This window comes from Dendropsophus ebraccatus, chromosome 8, assembly GCF_027789765.1.
Source record: "Dendropsophus ebraccatus isolate aDenEbr1 chromosome 8, aDenEbr1.pat, whole genome shotgun sequence".
NCBI classification, from domain to species: Eukaryota; Metazoa; Chordata; class Amphibia; order Anura; family Hylidae; genus Dendropsophus; species Dendropsophus ebraccatus.
The window spans coordinates 106,489,896-106,509,553 of NC_091461.1; the positions used below are offsets into that span (position 1 = coordinate 106,489,896).

Consider the following 19,658-nt stretch of genomic DNA (forward strand, 5'->3'; position numbering starts at 1 on the left):
CTACACATACATAAAGATAAAAAAAAAAAAACAGGTGAAGGCTCTTGGGCCTGGTTGGAGGTGTGCGGCACATTGATCTGTTTTGGCGCTCGCTGCTTCCAAGTGGTTAATGGTTGGGCAGAGCGAGCCCTGGGTGTTTATAAGACTTCATGTATACTTTAGACAGTAATTTGTGTGATAACTTTTCTCTGTGGCTTGGACAAAAGTCAGAATGAGAGCCAAAATCTAGTATCTAGGAAACATGGAAAGCCTGTGGGGGTGTTAGCCAAAAGCAAAAATAATTCTGTGGCCTTCCAGCACCTCGCCTGGATTTCCTGAAAATACTAATAGTTAAACAGATGGGGTTTAATGAGTAGAAAAGAGAAAGTGGAGGCCAGAAAAAATCTAAGAGGCCTGAGAGGCCCAGGAGTGACCTGACTGGGGATGCCAATACGTATACTGGTGTGTTTTGTTTTGTGCCTTGCTTTCTGGTTGGAATCTTGTGGTGTACATGAATAAGGCGGTATGTGCATTACATAGGTAAAGATCTGGCGTTTGTTCATTTTTACATGCATTAACATTCTGCTACAGATTGCATTGCCCCATATGGGAAATTATTGGCGGGTTGTGGTGAGATATAACACTTATGGTGTCCTCCGAGGGCAAAGTGGACCTGTTGCATTGATAGAACTACAAGTGCCATGACAATATTGTGCAGCTGTGTGCCAAATCTGCATATAATGTCATATAATAATTTGCAGATTGCCATTGACTCATGGTCATTGTATTATCCTGTGTGCCTATAGAGGCTATGGGCAATGGTGTGCAATAACAGTGAGACTGTATTCCATTGTAGAACTGTAAAAGCCAGCAGCTTGGGCAGATTTAGAGTTTACAACCTCTGGGCATTAGAAGTGCACCTGTTTGTAGAACTACAAGTGCCAGCATGCTAGGCTATGTATAGCTGAAGCCATGCTAGTAGTTTTAGTTGCATGACCCTATATCAGAGATCTCCAACATGTGGCTAAACTACAACTCCCAGCATGTCCTGATGTCATCATACTGGGAGTTTTAGTACCAAAAGATGAATACCACTGCTTTATATGCATGATAAAATAAAATACTAATAATTATATATTAGCCTATTTATAACCCAAGGTGATATATCCTTTATGTTTACAACACTTCAAGGGTTTGTAGCACTACAAGTACCAGCATACAGCACTAAGGACAGTGTTGTCATATAGTATTATAACCCATCTTGCTATATAATGGGGATGGTATCAGATATCCTGCACCCTTATAACACTGGATCGTGGTCTAAAACATGTGTAGAACCACAGATCCCAGCATGCAGTGCCATCCCAGGGCTGTAGGTATGCTGCAGAATTTCCATATATATCTGTATGTATGGAAAATGCCTGATATATAGTATTATAACCCAACCTGCTATATACCGAGACTGTTACCTATCCTGCACTGTGTTGTAAAGCTTATGTAGAACTACAGGTGCCAGCATGCTGCATATCAGTACACAGTATATATATATATATATATATATATATATATATATATAGTTGAAGCCTAGCTCTTCCCAGCCGGCACTGCTGCCATGTCACAGCTGTCAGCGCTGGTGTAGAACTACAAGTGCCAGGCTGCTTCCTCCATAGCCGTTGGTCACTGCGGAGCCAAGTGCAAATATTTGTGCAAAAGTAACAAATAACAACAACAAAAGTAACGAGAAGAATTGGAATGTTTGTAAATAACCGTCAGTGTAACGTCCCGGCCGGCGGCGTCAGTGCTGTCACTCTGCTGCCCCTGCTGCCGCTGCTGCCCCCGCTGCCGCTGCTGCCCCTGCTGCCCCCGCTGCCCCTGCTGCCCCTGCTGCCCCCGCTGCCCCTGCTGCCCCTGCTGCCGCTGCCGCTGCCTCCTCTTCTCCTCTCGTCCCGTCTCACTTGCCGGTGCCATTGTGCAAATCTCATTTCATAAGGAGCCCGGAGGGAGGGGACCGGTGCAGGTCCCGGAAAGAGAGAGAGAGAGAGAGAGAGCCAGAGAGTTCTGCATACTTCTACATTTAACCCCTTGCCCACCTCCCCGCAGCCCTGGCACCGCACGGGTTAACACCTCCCCCCATGTCTGGTGGGCACTGCCACCCCCTCTATGATATAGACTATTTCATTGATCGATCAGCCCTTTTGCATGATTAGCCTGTGCTGTGATCAGAGAAGAAGAAGAAGAAGGAGAAGAGGGGGGGTGGGGGACAGTAGTGGGTGGGGGTTGGGTGCCTGAGAGCTGCAGTATCCGGAAAGTTATTCCTGCTTTGCAGCCAGCTCCCAGCCTAGGACTGGACCAGGGCACAGCAGCTCCTAGCCAAGCAGCCGGGCACCAGCGAATGCCAGGGGGGGATCCCCGGGGGGCGCTGCTGTCTGCACAGGGGTGGGGGTGAAAGTTCAGCTCATGGAGCGGATCAGCTGCAGTTTGCAGAGTTGGAAATGTGAAAGGCAGCAGCAGCAGCAGCAGCAGCCAGCAGCCTGATCCTTCCTCCTGTCCCCGGCCAGTGTGCTCTTCTCCCTGCACAGCCTGCAGCAGCAGCATGTACTCCCCTCTCTGCCTCACCCAGGTAAGTTACAGGCTGGGCACATGGCTCATGGCGCCCTCAGACTTTCATCAGGACTTGGTGGCATTGTGCAGAGAAGAAGGAGAAGAAGGGGGGATCACTGTCTACACGTGTCTGGAGGGGAGAGAGATGCCAAGCTGCCTATGCCAGGGGCATGTGGGCTCATTCTTACACTTTGTGCACTGACTGTTGCTGCACTGCTCCCCACACACAATGACATTGGCACCGGGGAAGTGTCACTCCAGTGTGACTGGCTGGAGGGATGAAGTTGTGGAGTGCTGCCTGCCATTGGCTTGTCAGGAGTGTGTGTGTGCTGGCCAGGCAGTGCAGGAATCCTGGGGACAGCTCCTGTGTGTGCCTTGGCTTTGTGTCACTTTGTACATGGCACCTAGTTGCTGAGGATTGTGCCTGGGTGCTGCAGCAGAATGGGCAGCATGTGTCACTATGTGGCTTGCAGGGCACAGTGGATGTGAGGGGATTGCTTGCAGCCTGGTGCTTGCTTGCTTTCTCTTCTGCATGTGTTGGGTGCAGGGCAGGATGTGGAGAGCTCTAGGATACAGGGTCACTGGCTGTGGCTTGTAGTTTGGATTGGAGAATTGGAGTAGTTCTTGTGTTGTAGTGGACGGAGTCTCTGTTGGCTTGGTGTTTATATGCCGCTGGGTGTTGGAGTGGCATTGCAGTGGGCATGTGAGTTGGCTAGTTGTATTGGCTGTCTATGGGGCAGTGTGCACAGGAGCTGGATATTGTGATGGCATTGTGATGTGTGTGGGGTGCCTAGCTGTAGATGTATGATGAGAGTTGTAGTTGTGCATTAGTATTTGGGGTAACTGATAGGGTTACCTGGTAAGTGTGCTGTGTAGTTACACATTGTAGTGCTTTATAGTTACGTATGGCTATTGGTTAGTTGTGAGTACTGTATACTTGTATATGGTTATTGGTTAGTTGTGATCACTGTATACTTGTATATGGTTATTGGTTAGATATGTGTGCTGTATACTTGTGTATAATTATTGGTTAGCTGTGAGTACTGTATAGTTGTATATGGTTGTTAGTTATGTGTGCTGTATAGTTATGTATGGTTATTGGTTAGTTGTAAGTGCTGTATAGTTGTATATGGTTACTGGTAAGTTGTACGTACTGTATACTTGTATATAGTTATTGGTTAGATATGTGGGCTGTATAGTTGTATATGGTTATTGGTTAGTTGTAAGTACTGTATACTTGTATATGGTTATTGGTTAGATATGTGTGCTGTATAGTTGTGTATTGTTATTGGTTAGATATGTGTGCTGTATATGGTTATTGGTTAGTTGTAAGTACTGTATACTTGTATATGGTTATTGGTTAGATATGTGTGCTGTATAGTTGTGTGCACTGGCTCGTATATAAGTCCATGATAAATAGGCATATTTGCTGGTTATTGTAGTTGCTTTACAATGTATATAAGCTGAGTAGTTGTGTGGTGAGCTGGATAGTTGTACTAGTTAGCTGTAGTGTGTGTGTGTGAACATGCTGGTGGATTTCCTTGCAGAGTGAGTGTGTGTGTGTGTGTCAGTGTGTGTGGGGGCCGGTCCTGGCTGTGCTGTCTCTGTTCTCTGGGCAGTTCAGATCTGTCTCTCTCCCCCTCTGGTCGCTGACTATCACACAAGGGGGATGAATTCTACGTGCAACTTTTTTTACCAGGCAGATATCACCCTATGCGGCTCAAGATCTGTGGTAGTATCTACTCTCCTTCAGGCGGGTGCAGTGGGGCAATGTTGGGGGGGGTCATGGCACTTGGGTTGGCAATGGGCACAGGAGGTGAGGTAGATGGAGCCTCCACATTCATTCCTGGATCTAGATCCTTGCCACCGGTCACTCCTGGTTGGCCAGCTACAAGTGTTTGGGTACAGTGGATTCATGTCTGTTTTTTTTTTCCTTTTTTTTTTTCCTTGTCATCTTTTGATATTTAGCACCGAAACATTAGGAGGAAAAAAAAAATAATCCCTCGTCTGGAGTTCTCATAGCCTTTGGGTGAGGGGTGTGGGACAAATGATTTTGCTTAACCTGTAATTATAAACTAGCACATTGGAAAGTATTGGCAGACGTACTGAGAACGTGTCGTATATGTTAGTGTATGACGGCTGGGATAAACTTTATAGCAGTTCTATCCCTACGGCGGCAAATGGGCCGTATGGATCCATGTACACTATGATACAATCCCTTAGGAAAAAAAAATGCTTTTTTTTTTTCTCCCTTATTTTTTTTAAGCTAAGGATTGCTGCAGGGATATCCAGTGTGCATTGTGATTTATGTGCTGGGTGCTTAGGCCTAAGAGTGCTGGACCCCTTACATGCACATGTGAAAATATGGCACATGTCTGCAAATAGAACCAGAAACGTGCCTTAAAAAAAGTTTTACTGAAGCAAAAAAAAAAGTTTTTACTTTATTTTTTTTATATCGCAATGTCTTTTTTTTTAGTACTATTTTACTTCTTTCCATATGCTTCCACCACCTTTCATCATTGCTGCGTCATCCTTTATAATATGTATTGCTTTGACATTTTTTAGCTTATTTTTATATATATATATATATATATATATATATACATATATATATTGTTTTGCTTATAATATTTTTTCATAGCCACATAAGCTCCCCTTGCAGTCGTACTTAGCAGTGTGTGCTAATTCCTGATTCCTTTCATAGAGACTTAAAAACTTGACCTAAAATGAACTTTTTTTTTAATTATTTTTATTATTATTATTATTATTTTTATTATTATTAGCATTGTTAATTCTGTGAACTTTTTCTGCGTTTTGTTACGGCTTTGCTAAGTGACGACTATTAAGGAGAATTTAGTAGATAATATGGGGCTTGGTGTATAGTCGTTTGCCTGTTAGATACAAGTAGACGGCCGGTTTATGTTCTCTTCTATACAGTATTTATATATGGTGATACTTTTATACTTTATAGCTGCAGAGCTTTTGGCAGGAGGTGGGTTAAACTGAGATTTGAATTCTGCATATAGGTGAAGGGGGAGTCTGGAACATGAACCTTGTCAGACCCTTGTAAGACTATAGGATCCTCTAATGTAAAAAAAAAATGCTTTGAATATTTCTGTAAGCGTCGATTGTCCCGGGTCACATAGGTGACGTGTCACGTTGCATTGTAGTCGTTTTAGTTTTTTAATACTAAACTGAATATTTGCACTGGAAAGTGCGAGAACTGGGAGGAGGCGGGGGGGGGGGGGGGGCGTCAGGGACTGTATTCAACAGGAAGATATCGATTGGGGTTTTGGCCATGGAATGTAACTTTTTGGGATGATTTGGGTTTGAAAAACAAAAGTTTTTGTGATGTGGCAGAAAGTGATTTTTTTTTTTTTAAATGAAGGATTTAGTGTAATGTGAATGGCCGAGGTGTGTGTAATCTAAAATCTAAAGCTGAGAATTTTTTTTTTTTTAATGGCAGCTTAAAACCGAGCTCTGAACAGTTATCTAGTCATAGCTACTGAATTATTAATGTTTAGGTTACAAAGTAGCGTTCTCACTCTCTTCTCGTTTTTTGTTTTTTTTAAGCTACTTCTAGAAGTAAATATTAAACGTTTCCTCTGCAAACTCCCTGATCGTCCAGCTTTACAGGCAGACGCTCAGGTCTAGGCGGCAAGGCCTGACTTCACCTGCTTAAATTGACCAAATTTTTTTATGGCCTTGCCGCCTTGAGAAAAAATTTGCAATTTATTTAAATAAATAAATAAATAAAAAAAAGGTATAGTATAGTCCGCCAATGGTGTTTTCTGTAATCCACCCCTTTAAAAAAAAATTATGCTTTTGCATTTGCCAATTTTGCATATAAGTGCTTCAAAAAGCTTAAAAAACATTTTCCCCAATGAGACGTAAACCGGCGCATTCTGAGCGGCAAAAACAATTTCACGAATAAGGTGACTTACTATCATAACCAGTTGGTTTGATGACTGTAAAAATGTTCCGAGCACTAAATAGTTGAATTTTTGCCATAGAAGTAGTTTTGCATATTTTTTTTTTTTTTTTTTTAAACTAACCAAACTTGAAGATCTAGAGGCTTAACCCTTTTTTATATATATCTATGTAAACCTATTACGAATAAGAGAGGGGAGAAAATTTTTATGCCACGTAGGTGATAAATGTTTATTTATTTATTTATTTTTTTAAATTTATTTAAATTTATTTTATCGCACATGCTCATTGCTGTAACTAATATGCAAAAATAATAAATAATAATTTGATCTGAATCCCAGGCTTCAGATATCTTTGCACTTTTACGGTAGTTTTTTTTTTTTATTCCTAGCTTTGCCCTGTATATTCTCATTATTCCCATACTTTCATAATATTTGTCCTCAAAAACCTTTTTAAAACACGCACTATGCCTTTAAATATATTTTTTCTTATATAGCTCTTAAAGGGTGCTGAGTATTGCGAACAGCCCCTCTCAACGTTATCCCGGTTTTCCCTGTAGATAATGTGTGATCTTTGGTCAGGTATAAATGAATTGCACACTTAATTGTGTAATACATAATTCAGAGCCGGTTATACAAGTACACGTGGAGGGACGAATCAGTCCCTCTCCGCTCCCCAGCCTCGTAAAAGGTTAGATGAAGTTTTTACAATAATCATGAAACTTTTACGGCAGTATTGATTTGTGGCTTCTTCCAATGCTTGATGTTCCCGCGGTTCCGTGTTGATGTTTTTGTAACTTTTTGAACAGATTAACATGAGGTTACAAAGTATACAATAAGTACAAAGCGAGATTTTGTCCCATTTGCACCACTTGTTATTTTTATAATTTTTTTTACATTTTTTGTTTTCATTTTCTTCTGTGTGTTTTTGTTGTTTTTGTAAGGCCTATCATTTATAGCCTCCCCCAGGAGAAACTTCCTGCCGCCAGCCCGTCCCTCCATCCCTCTCACTTTACAATATAAATATTTGTCGGTAACTCGCTGTTATGTCTTCGGCCAATAATAAGAATTTTTTTTCTTTCCGCGGTGGCTCCGAAATGATTTTTCATAAGTATATCTCTTTGTTTTTTGTTCCTCCGCAGGATGAATTCCATCCCTTCATCGAAGCACTTCTGCCGCACGTGCGAGCCTTCGCCTACACGTGGTTCAACCTCCAAGCCCGAAAACGAAAATATTTCAAAAAACACGAAAAACGCATGTCAAAAGAGGAGGAAAGGGCCGTGAAGGACGAGTTGTTGAGCGAAAAACCAGAAGTGAAACAGAAATGGGCGTCCCGGCTCCTGGCGAAGCTGAGAAAAGATATTAGGCCGGAATATCGGGAGGATTTTGTACTCACCGTTACAGGGAAAAAGCCGGCATGTTGCGTTCTCTCCAACCCTGACCAGAAAGGAAAAATGAGAAGGATTGACTGCCTCCGACAAGCGGACAAGGTCTGGAGACTGGACCTGGTCATGGTGATTTTATTTAAAGGTATCCCACTCGAAAGTACTGATGGTGAACGTCTTGTAAAATCTCCTCAGTGTTCTAACCCCGGGCTGTGCGTACAGCCGCACCACATAGGAGTTTCAGTCAAGGAACTCGACTTATACTTGGCATACTTTGTGCACTCGGCAGGTAAGTGTCTTTTTCGACTTCCTAAAATGTGTTGGCAAATTTTTCAAAAATGTTAATAATTTTTTTATTTTGCAGTCTTGGTAGAACCGGGAACACCTGGTTTTCTGTTTCAGTCTCCTAGGCTAGGCTCCAAACCCTGTGCCAAAACGTATATTTGGTGACAGATTCTTGGCACCATAGGCGCCGCCTTACCTAGGTGATGGTAAAACAGTGGCACCTGGGTTTGTTTCCATCCCTTAGGATACGGCAACAATAAACGTACCTGATACATGATGAAAAAGAGACGGCCGAATATTTTATCTGTGCAAAATAAGTTCACCTTGAATTGTCGGCACGGCGCGTTGCGGGATATATACGCCGCGGCTCTTGTCAGTGTCGTCTGATCTATAGGTGCTGGGAACTTTAAATGCACTTAATAATGGATGTAAAAGCTTGCAAGAGGCAAAACATAAGGGCAGCAGCGTGGAAGGGCTGAGACACATCATAGATGATGTATGATAGGTTTTCAATAAAGTGGATGATGGACGTTACTGCCATTTACTATCAGAAATCCCTGTGGGTCTCGAGTCTTTGGTTTAAAGCCCTATTAAACGGCTGTCCGATTAACAGTCTATACATCACGTTGCCTTTATATACCCCATGGTGCCGTCTTGCCTGTCACAAAATGTATCGAGGCACGTCTGTCACATTGTTACCATATTTAATTTTTATTTTAATTTTTTTCTTTTTTTTAAGGCGGTATTATCTCTTTTTATGATACTGCTGCAGGTTCTGGAGGCTGAAAAGACTTTACATTGTGTCACCAGATATTTAATGTCATGGACGTTTTAGGGTCTTTATTCACAGTGTGTGTTAGTGTGTGTGGGGGGGATACGTTTTTAAGTTGGAGTTAGTAGTAACAGTATGGTGGGGGATATGTAGGCCTCAGCCTTTATGGAGTTACTGGGCTGCAGAGTGACTTCTCTACTTCTCCTTATTTCAATGGCACTTGAACAGTTAAGTGTCTGAGCGTCGAGAATGCCAAATACTAAAAGTACCCTTCACCTGCCGGGCCGCGCCGCTTAACCGCCTGTGTGCCAGGACGGGCTGGGTGTGTTGTCATAGATAATTCTGTATCCAGTATGCTGTAAACTCCTGCCTACTTACTTCTTATATTAGTATCACATTTAGCTCAATATCGATTGCTCCAGTAACTTTACTGCCAGGCCCGATCATAGAATATTACTTGTTATGGTAGGAAGAGCTCATATACATCAATACGAGAGAAAACTGTGTCCGTCAGTGTAACTTTGTGTATCTATCTATCCACCTAATTTCTATTTATCTATGTTTTTTATCTATGTATCTATCATCTCGTTTCTATATATCTATCTATTTTTATCTATGTGTCTGTCTTATGTATATGTCTATCTATTATCTATCTATCTATCTATCTATCTATCTATCTATCTATCGTCTATCTATCTATGTATCTATCTATCTATCTTCTGTCTATATCTATCTATCTATCTATCTCCTATCTATCTATCTATCTATCTATCTATCTATCTATCTCCTATCTATCTATCTATCTATCTATCTATCTATCTATCTATCTTCTGTCTATCTATCTATCTATCTATCTATCTATCTATCTATCTCCTATCTATCTATCTATCTATCTATCTTGTGTCTATCTATCTATCTATCTATCTATCTATCTATCTATCTCCTATCTATCTATCTATCTATCTATCTATCTATCTATCTTCTGTCTATCTATCTATCTATCTATCTATCTATCTATCTATCTCCTATCTATCTATCTATCTATCTATCTATCTATCTATCTTCTATCTATCTATCTATCTATCTATCTATCTATCTATCTATCTCTCTATCTCTTAGTATTCTGCCTATCTATTTTTATCACATATTTATTCCTTTTTTATTATTAAACTTGTATTCCTCCTTCTGCTCTTACATTCTATTCATCTATATCTATGGAATAAACAAATTACGTTCTTTCCGAGCATTTAGTATGTCTTTGGTGACTGCAGCGTCATTCCTCTATCCTCTCGTGCCCATTGCGGTTCCACTTTTCTTCACTTTTAATTTTTTATTTTCTACAAAATACCCTAAGACCATGAAGCCATCCGCCTCAGCCTGCCCTGAACCTGAAATACCCATAGTAACATTGGGGACAAATTATAATACAGACGCTATTTAATAGGAGGAGAACTGTATTGATTCAATTGTCAAGAAAAATAAAAAATAAAAAAAAGCAAAAAATTAGTCGCCTATTATTCTTTGTATAAACTGATAGCCTAACAAAAATGATTGCAAACGTATTATATCAAAAGTATTGGGTAAGAATTATTTGCAGACGTAGCTTATAAAAATGTATTGGATTTTTGTATGGATGAACAAAATAGCACTTGGGAAACTTTAACTAAATATCAAAAAGTTTACTTTTTATTTTGTTGTTTTTTTCTAAACTAAAAAAAAAATGAAGGAAATTTATGACTCTTGTAAGACATGGCCGATGTGTATCAGGATGAGGAGTTAGAGCAGGCACGTGGCAAAGTCACTTTTTAGTTGTTAAGGTCGTAACCTTTGCCACAAGGCAGTTGACCTTTGAGATAAAATTTAACCTTTGATCATTCGTAACCAGTCAACCGCAAAAAAAGTTTGGAGAGTTGCAGCTGGGGTGCAACGTTGGCTTATGTGGGCAAAGTTGTGGGAAGAGGAGAAAAAAAAACTTTCTTTTTGAAGTGGTTTAATTTTGTCTGAGGCCAGATTTGTTAAAGAGTTAGAACTTAGCAGTAGGCAGACAGTGGATGGATATATATTCTGGCAAGCGAACAATGAGTTGACACCTGATACTCCAGGCCTTTCCCTTCTGTAAATGAGGTAGGCAGCTTGTATCAGGGCTACAGTCGCGGTTACAAAAGCTGGCCTACAAATTCTACCTAGTGACAGAAATAAAATGCTGGGAAAAAAATAGGCAATAAAACATCGGGCAAATTTTTTATTATTTTAGAAATTTTTAAATTTAAAGATTTTTTTTTGTTTATTGCTTATTTGTTTCTCAAATTTTCCGTGCAGTAAAATTGTAACATAAAGTGTTTGTAGAATTCTGTAAAGAACTGAAAAATTGAATTTAAAAGTAGAAAAAAAATTGAAATAAAAATGTAAAAAATAGTTCTAATAGGACGTTAGACAGTAATGTAGGCTGATTAAGTCCAGTTTGCTTTTATGCAGAATAGCTGGTAGCACCATGCTAAGGTCTCAGCACCGGCAAATCTTGATGTATGTGGTTGAATTATGGAAGCGGCATTTGTGTTTTTCGAGCTGTAAAATATCCCCTTTGTCCTAAATACAAATTAAGCCAAATGAGGACCAGACTGGGCAGGTTGTGCCGAAAATTTTAGTTCTGTTTTGGCAGCGTTTCTGCAATTTCATCATAAAATGGTATTGAAAGCCCCCAATGTGCGGATTGACCAGATGGTCCTGCTGGCACATCGGGATGAACCACTTGCCATAGCTAAAGATCAGGTGTGGGGCTGGGGGATTTTCTATTTTTATTTTGAATTAATAAAATGGCCTAATGCTACGTGCGTGCCATGGACGTTTATAGAAAATAGACACAAAAAATTACGGAATTATACAAATAAAAAAAGTGAAAAAATTGCATTTTTCTATTTTTTTTCCCATGAATACACCTTAATGTAAAAATTTTAAATCTAGTGCCATAGACTTGACGATAGCTCTGGGTTAGATCATCATGTCTTAAGCTACTCTTTGGAAATATAAGAAAAGTGTTAATACCAAGTAATACCCCATAATGGCCTTTATTAGGTTGTCAGGAACTTTTTGGAAGACTTGTTTTAAGACGATGGTTCTTTTGAACCTGGTTTTTGGGACTAAGGTATAAGGAAAGGGTTAATAATAGAGATGAGTGCATCTGCTTTCCTTTGGTCTTCAACCACATCAGATGATCAAGACTGTAATGTTGGGGATTGGCCTCGTATAGAGGAAGAGTATCACCAAGATATCATATAGTTTTACTGTTGGGCCTACATAAGAGGGTGGTGTCCTGGTTGTCTTACTTTAATGTTGAATTTAGAGCGTCAGGAGCCATTTGGTGGTGGATTGGAGACCCTTGAAGACTCGGCAGCCCCATCACCACTTTCTCTCTATGATATGCCCCTAGTGCCATGAAGGAAAGTGCTGGGGATTAAGGGAAATTGAGTCCCCAAATATTTCCTGTCCCTAATGCAAATTGCGTCATGGAGTCCTGGGCAAGGAGACACCTCCTCTGCTGTTTTTGTGCAACTTTTTTGCCAACAATATAGCAAATAAGTGACCTGATGATTGGGTAAAGACCTAGACGTGCCGAGTGGAAGGGTCTGGGACTCCTCCAAACCTAACATGCAATGAGTAAAGATTTTGGGTTTTATGTTCCCTATACAGGCATCAATAAAATGGGGAGGAGGTGATAGTAATATTTCGAGTAATGTGTAAAATTTTTGGGATTTTAGGGAACGTTAAGTGGCCGAGATGAAGTAGTAGTATACTGGCCATAGACCCATTGATAATATCTTGTATACTGCAATACTATGCAATACTTGTGTATGTTTGTCATGTGACTATATGGGGGTTTTTAGAGTTTTCCGGAACTTTTTTAAATTTCTGTACAATTTTTTTTTCTTCAAATTTCATGTCTATGGGCACACTTGGTGAATTGTCCTCTTTATGATGAGTAGCTGCTTAAATTGATAATCTCATCCCATGTCCTCTGTATAGAGCTCTGTGCACCCCTTATTTCTTCCATATCATGTCCTATATGGGAAAAAGTTGACTCTTTACTATAGTATTTTATTTTTGGCTTCTCGGCGACGATGAATGTCCTACGTAGGAGCCATTCATCTTATTAAATGGATATAGAATGGCGTACAGAGTCATTGCCACCAGAGATATCATCGGTGCTATGGCCGCATGGAGGGACATCGGTGGTAAGGTTACTGACAGCAAAATTGATAACATTATAAGGAATGCCCTTGTCATATACGTGTAATAGAAGGATCTCAGACCTTTCATGCTTCAGCCAATTACATGAGAATTCCTTGTTCCACGTCCCACTAATGGGAAGCTGTTCCAGGCGGGTGCAGGGTAAACCACACTGTCTGTTGTGGTCAGGGAAGGACACTTCATTTCACTCCAGTAGTTGGGCTACTTAGAAGTTCCCAGACTGGAATATGTGTCCCATTTATTTGGTTGTACAGATTGTAATCAGTTGCAAATGTTCTTTAAAGCTGCAAAGATACAAAGTAACCGGCGCATTGTCTGGAGGGCCCTAAAGTCGTCCCGAGCAGACGGATGTAACCTTATAGGACCTCGCTCAGTTATGCTGGGTCTTTGAGAGTCTGTAGATAGATAGATAGATAGATAGATAGATAGATAGATAGATAGATAAATAGATAAATAGATAGATAAATAGATAGATAGATAGATAGATAATACAGATAGATAGGAGATAGATAAAAGATAGATAGATAGATAGATAGATAGATAGATAGATAGATAGGAGATAGATAGATAGATAGGAGATGGATGGACGGATGGATGGACAGATAGGAGATAGTTGATGTTGTTACTGGTGTTATATCTATTTTGGTGCTGTATGAATCATATAGGGTTTCATCCCCTGCCTGCAATAGTCCGCCTTGGAGAATGTAGGGCAAAGGCAAAGAATGGTGAAATCACAACTTAACACTAACTTTGCAGAAACTTCTTTAAATTACTATTTTTTAGGCATATTTGATACGTAATTGAGAGATTATTGGGGTAGATGTCACTGGGATAACTGGTTACTCTACAGCAATGTCTTCAGGCCGTGGCTCCCAGGATTTTGTCTGTAGATTACAACTCCCAGCTTGCTGTTTGTAGTGTGAAGAGCCACAGCTTGGGGTCCATCACTAAAGAGTATGTTATAAAGCCACTTCTAGTTCACAGGACTGACTGTCCTTGACTGACTGCCTAGATGTTTACTGCTGGCATTGTTTGTGTTCTCGGTTATTGGTGTGTATATATCTGGTTGGTTACTGAACTGGTCCAAGTGCTTTGTTAGACTCTCAGATTCTGCATTATACCTCATGTAAGTTTCCCTGTAATTGGAAAAAAAAAAATAGAACATGTGACCTGGATACCATGATGGTATTTGCAATAACTCTTATATGTCTGGAGTTTGGTTTAGTAACAATTGACCATATGGATGTCTCAGAGGTTGACAAAATACTGTAGACCTTAACTGCCAAGTACAGTGACCTTCCATAGACATCAATGGATGACAACCCAAGAGGGCCAGCAGCATCGGCTCTTGGCATTGACATTGGTTTCTAGCACCTGTCCATCCCAGAGATCCCATGATGTTGCCTATGAACCTTGTCTGGAGAGTCAACCATAACAAGAGGAAGCACATTTTGGGGAAAAGGGTTTCCAACCTAGACCCATATTACCCAACAAGGCACTCTTTATTGATATATGGTTTCAGAGACTATAATGGGGCGATGCTTTAGGTGTTAGTTTTAGGTTCATTGGTTGGTCTCGATTGATGGCACATTGGGGCTTGTAGTTGGGCAAAGGGCGTTACGTTTGAGAGGTGAAAAAAAACAAAGATACGTGAAACTCTTTAAGCAACATCAAGACATCTAGTATCACCCTTAATGTTCATACTGAGGTTGCTTGATGTCCAAAAATTTGTGTTGAGCTTGCTTGGCCAACCATGATAGTATGGGTTGTGTAGATAGATCAACACATATTTATGTTGATATTTCTATAATATATCCAAAAAATTTGGTGGCCAAAAACTTGGGTCACTCTTACTTGGACAACCATGATGGATATACATATATATATATTTATAACTCCCTAAATTTAATTCAACCATTGCTTGGCGTCCAGAAATTTGGGTTGTGTTTGGCCAGCCAACCATGATATAGTGTTAGTTGTGCAAGTATAGATACATAAGGATATAATATATGGACTAGGATTCGAGCTGTGGTTCGAGCTTGGATCCACCATAGGATGGGATTACACGTATCTTTGTGAGTTATATTGATTGCACCAGAGAGCTCCCGAAAGTGACAGATTTCGACATGTCTCTAGTCAGGTCAGAAGGGTTAACAGAAAATAATAATCCCAACCGGACCTCCATTATAATGTTGCCATGAACTGCGATGAACATTGGAGTTGGATGGGGGCCCACACCTGCTATCATCCTCCTTACTAATAAATTGATTGGGGAAATGAAGCGTAGAATTTTCCGAGCCAAAATCACCCATAGTACACCTGGGGAAGACCTGCTAAGCGGAGCATTGTGCACACACACACATCAGCCGTCCTTGTGTCGCCAGTGACAGATGAGCAGAAGCCCGCTCTACCCCTGGGAATGGGTTCTGTTGCTGTGTTTATGCCAAATGGCTTATCATAAGCTGCAAAGGCACTTCATGCATTGGGTTATCATTATCTGCAGAGATCCTTTATGATACCATTTATAGCCGGACGCTCTCGCCTCCTGTAAATAATGTGCTACGCCTGGAAGATTCATTTTGGGGGAAATTTCCATGAAATTGTTATTTAGTAGCGGCCCTTCAGGATCCTTTGTTTGCATGGATCCTCAGTGTCACAGAATATTCCGTAGTTCTGAGCGTTTCATAGCATCGATCTGTGTATTGATTAAGATCCGGGAGGATGAGGTTTCCAGATCTTTACTGGAGATATTTCCAGGCTGCGTCTGTTCTTTTTGTCATTGGCCGGGGCTCGCCATCTTCTAGATAATCAGATCCAAATTCTTTTTCTACTCTCGGAAAGTCTGGGACACAAATCCCGACGTAAAATAATGGATCTGGGGGAGTGAACACTTTGGCAATAGACTATGTATACTATAGACATTGGTGAGGTACAACTATCGATGATGCCCAATGCTGTGTCTAGATCCAGAGCCAAATTATTAGAATTTTTTTTTTTCAGAATTTTTGGGAAAATTGACTTGACTTTACATTTTTTTATACTTTTTTTTTTCTTCTTCAAGAAAAAAAAATGTAACCTAAAATTTTAATTAGAAAAAAAAAATCACATCCCTGATTTTATCAGGACAGAAATTTCCCGTCATTTCCACGCAGCTGGAGGGACGCTCGGAAACCCAAAACCGCCTAATAAATCTCATTCATGAAAATAATAAGTCCATGTCCCCCTCTCGCTTTCTATGGCGTTTGGAGTTAATGTCTCAAATTCCGCAGCGCTGGACATTCCCTGAACCCGGCTATGTTTGAAATAGGATGAAGCTCTCATTTTGTTTAAGGGAGCGGCGTTGCACTTTTTCTGTTGCAGAGAAGCAGTTTCAAGTAACTTGTGAGAAAGGGCCTTTTGTAGTTCGCTGCTTCCTAACAAGATAGCTATTGTTAGGAGCCTGCCGGGAAAATTTCGTCACCGCAATGGCTGTATTGTGCCATTCTTTTTTCTTTTTTTTTTTCTTAATTTGAAAATGTCTTCCTATAGGAAAAGTGTGTGTGTGCACTTGTATCTATCGGGTTGTGGAGCACAGTATTGCGTTTATCTATCTATCTCCTATCTGTCTATCTATCTATCTATCTATCTATCTATCTCCTATCTCTTTTTCTCATCTATCTATCTATCTATCTATCTATCTATCTATCTATCTTCTATCTATCTATCTATCTCCTATCTATCTATCTATCTATCTATCTATCTATCTATCTATCTCCTATCTATCTATCTATCTATCTCCTATCTATCTATCTATCTATCTATCTATCTATCTATCTATCTATTATCTATCTATCTATCTATCTATCTATCTATCTATCTATACATCTATCTCCTATCTATACATCCATCCATCCATCTTTCTCTCTACTACCTATGTACAGTATATCTCTATGTGTTTCCTCTCTCTATAAACTTACGCTGTTGCCATATTGTTACAGTTCTTATTCCGGAGATCACTTCCTTCTGGATTTACAGAACATTTTCTCCCAATGCAACAAATGTGATCCCACCGCTTGCATAACGCTCGCCTCTTGGTTTGATACGTTATACACATCGATTCTCACAGTCTGCATTCTATTATCATTTCTTCTTATAGGAAATATTATATCTGTGTCTTAAGACTCAGCTGGAACGTTTTAATGTTCCTGCATCCAAGAGAGAGGAGACGTTTTCACCTTCGTTTCTTATCAGCCCGCAACGTGGCAAAATGAAGTCAGGAGTCTACGACTTGTGATTGTCCGGCCAATGCAAACTACAACTCCCAGAATGCCCTGACAATACAAGCTGTCATGAAATGCTGAGAGTTTTAGTCTTGTAATGGCTAGGGTAGGCCCAGATTAGAGACCTTTGCAAGCTGTGTCCTACTTTGCCTGTTGGGGGTTATTGTTTTGCAACTGCTAGAGATCCAGGGTTAGAGACCACCGGTTGGCATCCGTTTTCAAGGCAATGGTGCCCAACCGGTGACTCTCCTGCTGTTGTGAAGCAAGAACGCAGGGTTGTCAGATTTTTTTCAGAGTTCCAGGACTGTTGGTTTAAACCAGGGATGGGGAACCTTCGGCCCTCCAGCTGTTGCAAAACTACAATTTCCATCATGCCTGGGCAGCTGAAGCTAAAGCTTTGGCTGCCCAGACATGATGGGAATTGTAGTTTTGCAACAGCTGGAGGGCCGAAGGTTCCCCATCCCTGGTTTAAACCTAAACGGATCAGGTTTGGGTGGTTCATCCTTGATTTTGACGGTACAAGTCTCCCACTTGTGGTCCTCAGTCTGTTCCCAAACTACTACTTGGAATATGACCAGAAAATCTGTGGCTTCTAGGATATGATGGGAGTTGGAGTATTGTAAGCAATGGGAGACCACAGGCGGGAGACTACTGGTCATGTAGCTGAATTGAATAAGGACGTCCCCTCACACGTTAGGAAAATCGATTTTTCCTGACCCATAGGGGGAGATTTATCAAACATGGTATAAAGTAAAACTGGCTCAGTCGCCCCTAGCAACCAATCAGATTCCACCTTTAATTCCTCACAGACTCTTTGGAAAATGAAAAGTGGAATCTCCCCCATAGTGTTCTAATGTGCACAGAAACCTTTCAGGATTTTTCCTGAAGAGTGTCCGTGACACAAAATAAGACTAGAAATGATAGGACTTGCCCTATAATTGTCCGGAATTTTGGCACAGGTGCCCCATAGAACCCTATGGTGCATCTGTATTTCCTGACAGCTCAAGATATGCAACTGGAAACTGTCTGGAATTCTGGATACACTGCGCGGTAACCTCGGCGAGTGCGTACAGTTAATGCGGCGATGTGTTTGACAGGGTCGGGAGCCATTGTCTCCCAGCCCCGTCAGTCTTCTGGCCAGAGGCAACATTATGGGGGAGATTTATCAAACATGGTGTAAAGTGAAACTGGCCCAGTTGCCCCTAGCAACCAATCAGATTCCACTTTTCATTCCTCACAGACTCTTTGGAAAATGAAAAGTGGAATCTGACTGGTTGCTAGGGGCGACTGAGCCAGTTTCACTTTACACCATGCTTGATAAATCTCCCCCTATGCCTCCAGCCACAAGAGGCCGCTCTCTCCAAAGTCGGAAAACAGGGGGAAAAGCTTAGCGGCTGAAAGGCTTCCTGATCAGTGTTTCCTGCTCCGTGTAAAAGGGGCCTAACCGAGTCTTTATGGATATGCTGTATTTGGCCATCTCCACCAACACCAGCTCGACCACCACGCGATTCACATGGAGGTGGGGGACCCCTGTTCTTATGATCGGTGGGCACCCTCACTAATCAAATACTTTACACCTAATCTGTAGTAGACAATACATTTTAATCTCAGGTTAACCCCTTTAAGGCAGCAGTCTGCAACCTGGTTCAAAAGCACAACGCCCTCTGTGCTGTAAGGGCATGCTGGGAGTTGTAGTTTTTTTTTACAACAGTCACTGATTGGAGGGCGCTCAGGGTGGATACTGGATGAATGCTGCATTCCCTCCGTAGTGTGGCAACAATAAAAAGTCTTAAATCATAAAAAAAGTTCAGTAAACTCTATAAGGTGAGTGTGAATACGGCCCTGTGCGCTTCTGCGAGATTTCGCTACGTGATGGAGGAGCCGGATCATTCAGTTACAGTTGTTTGATGAAGACCGGTGTTCATTATTTTTCTCTAATAAGAAACCATTAAAACAATATGATGTTTTCCACTCAGTTGGAGCCTTCCGGCCGCCTCGCAGCGCTTATTGTCGAGTAATTTGACTTCATAACTGCCTCCTGACAAGAGGTGCTGTGTACGCTGGACGGCCGGCCCCACAATAGCCCCCCGATCCGGACGCCTTCTGCTTGTGCAAAACTTCACAAAAGGAAATGTGTTTTGTGTGCACAGAGCAAGTTATGTGAGACAGTTGGGAGACGCACAAAAAAGAGAGTGTTTATATG

At 41.1% G+C, this 19,658-nt stretch overlaps 1 protein-coding gene across 1 annotated transcript in view; it reads left to right on the forward strand.

Annotated features, from left to right (window-relative positions):
• Positions 1 to 2,439: 2,439 nt before the first annotated feature.
• The window catches only part of NFIA (nuclear factor I A), a 242,167-nt gene continuing 224,948 nt past the window's right edge, over positions 2,440 to 19,658 (forward strand). The window contains exons 1-2 of the mRNA XM_069981333.1: positions 2,440 to 2,599; positions 7,652 to 8,183. Coding sequence (XP_069837434.1) covers positions 2,573 to 2,599; positions 7,652 to 8,183 — 559 coding nt within the window. The 5' untranslated portion in view covers positions 2,440 to 2,572. The remainder of the gene's footprint in view (positions 2,600 to 7,651; positions 8,184 to 19,658) is intronic.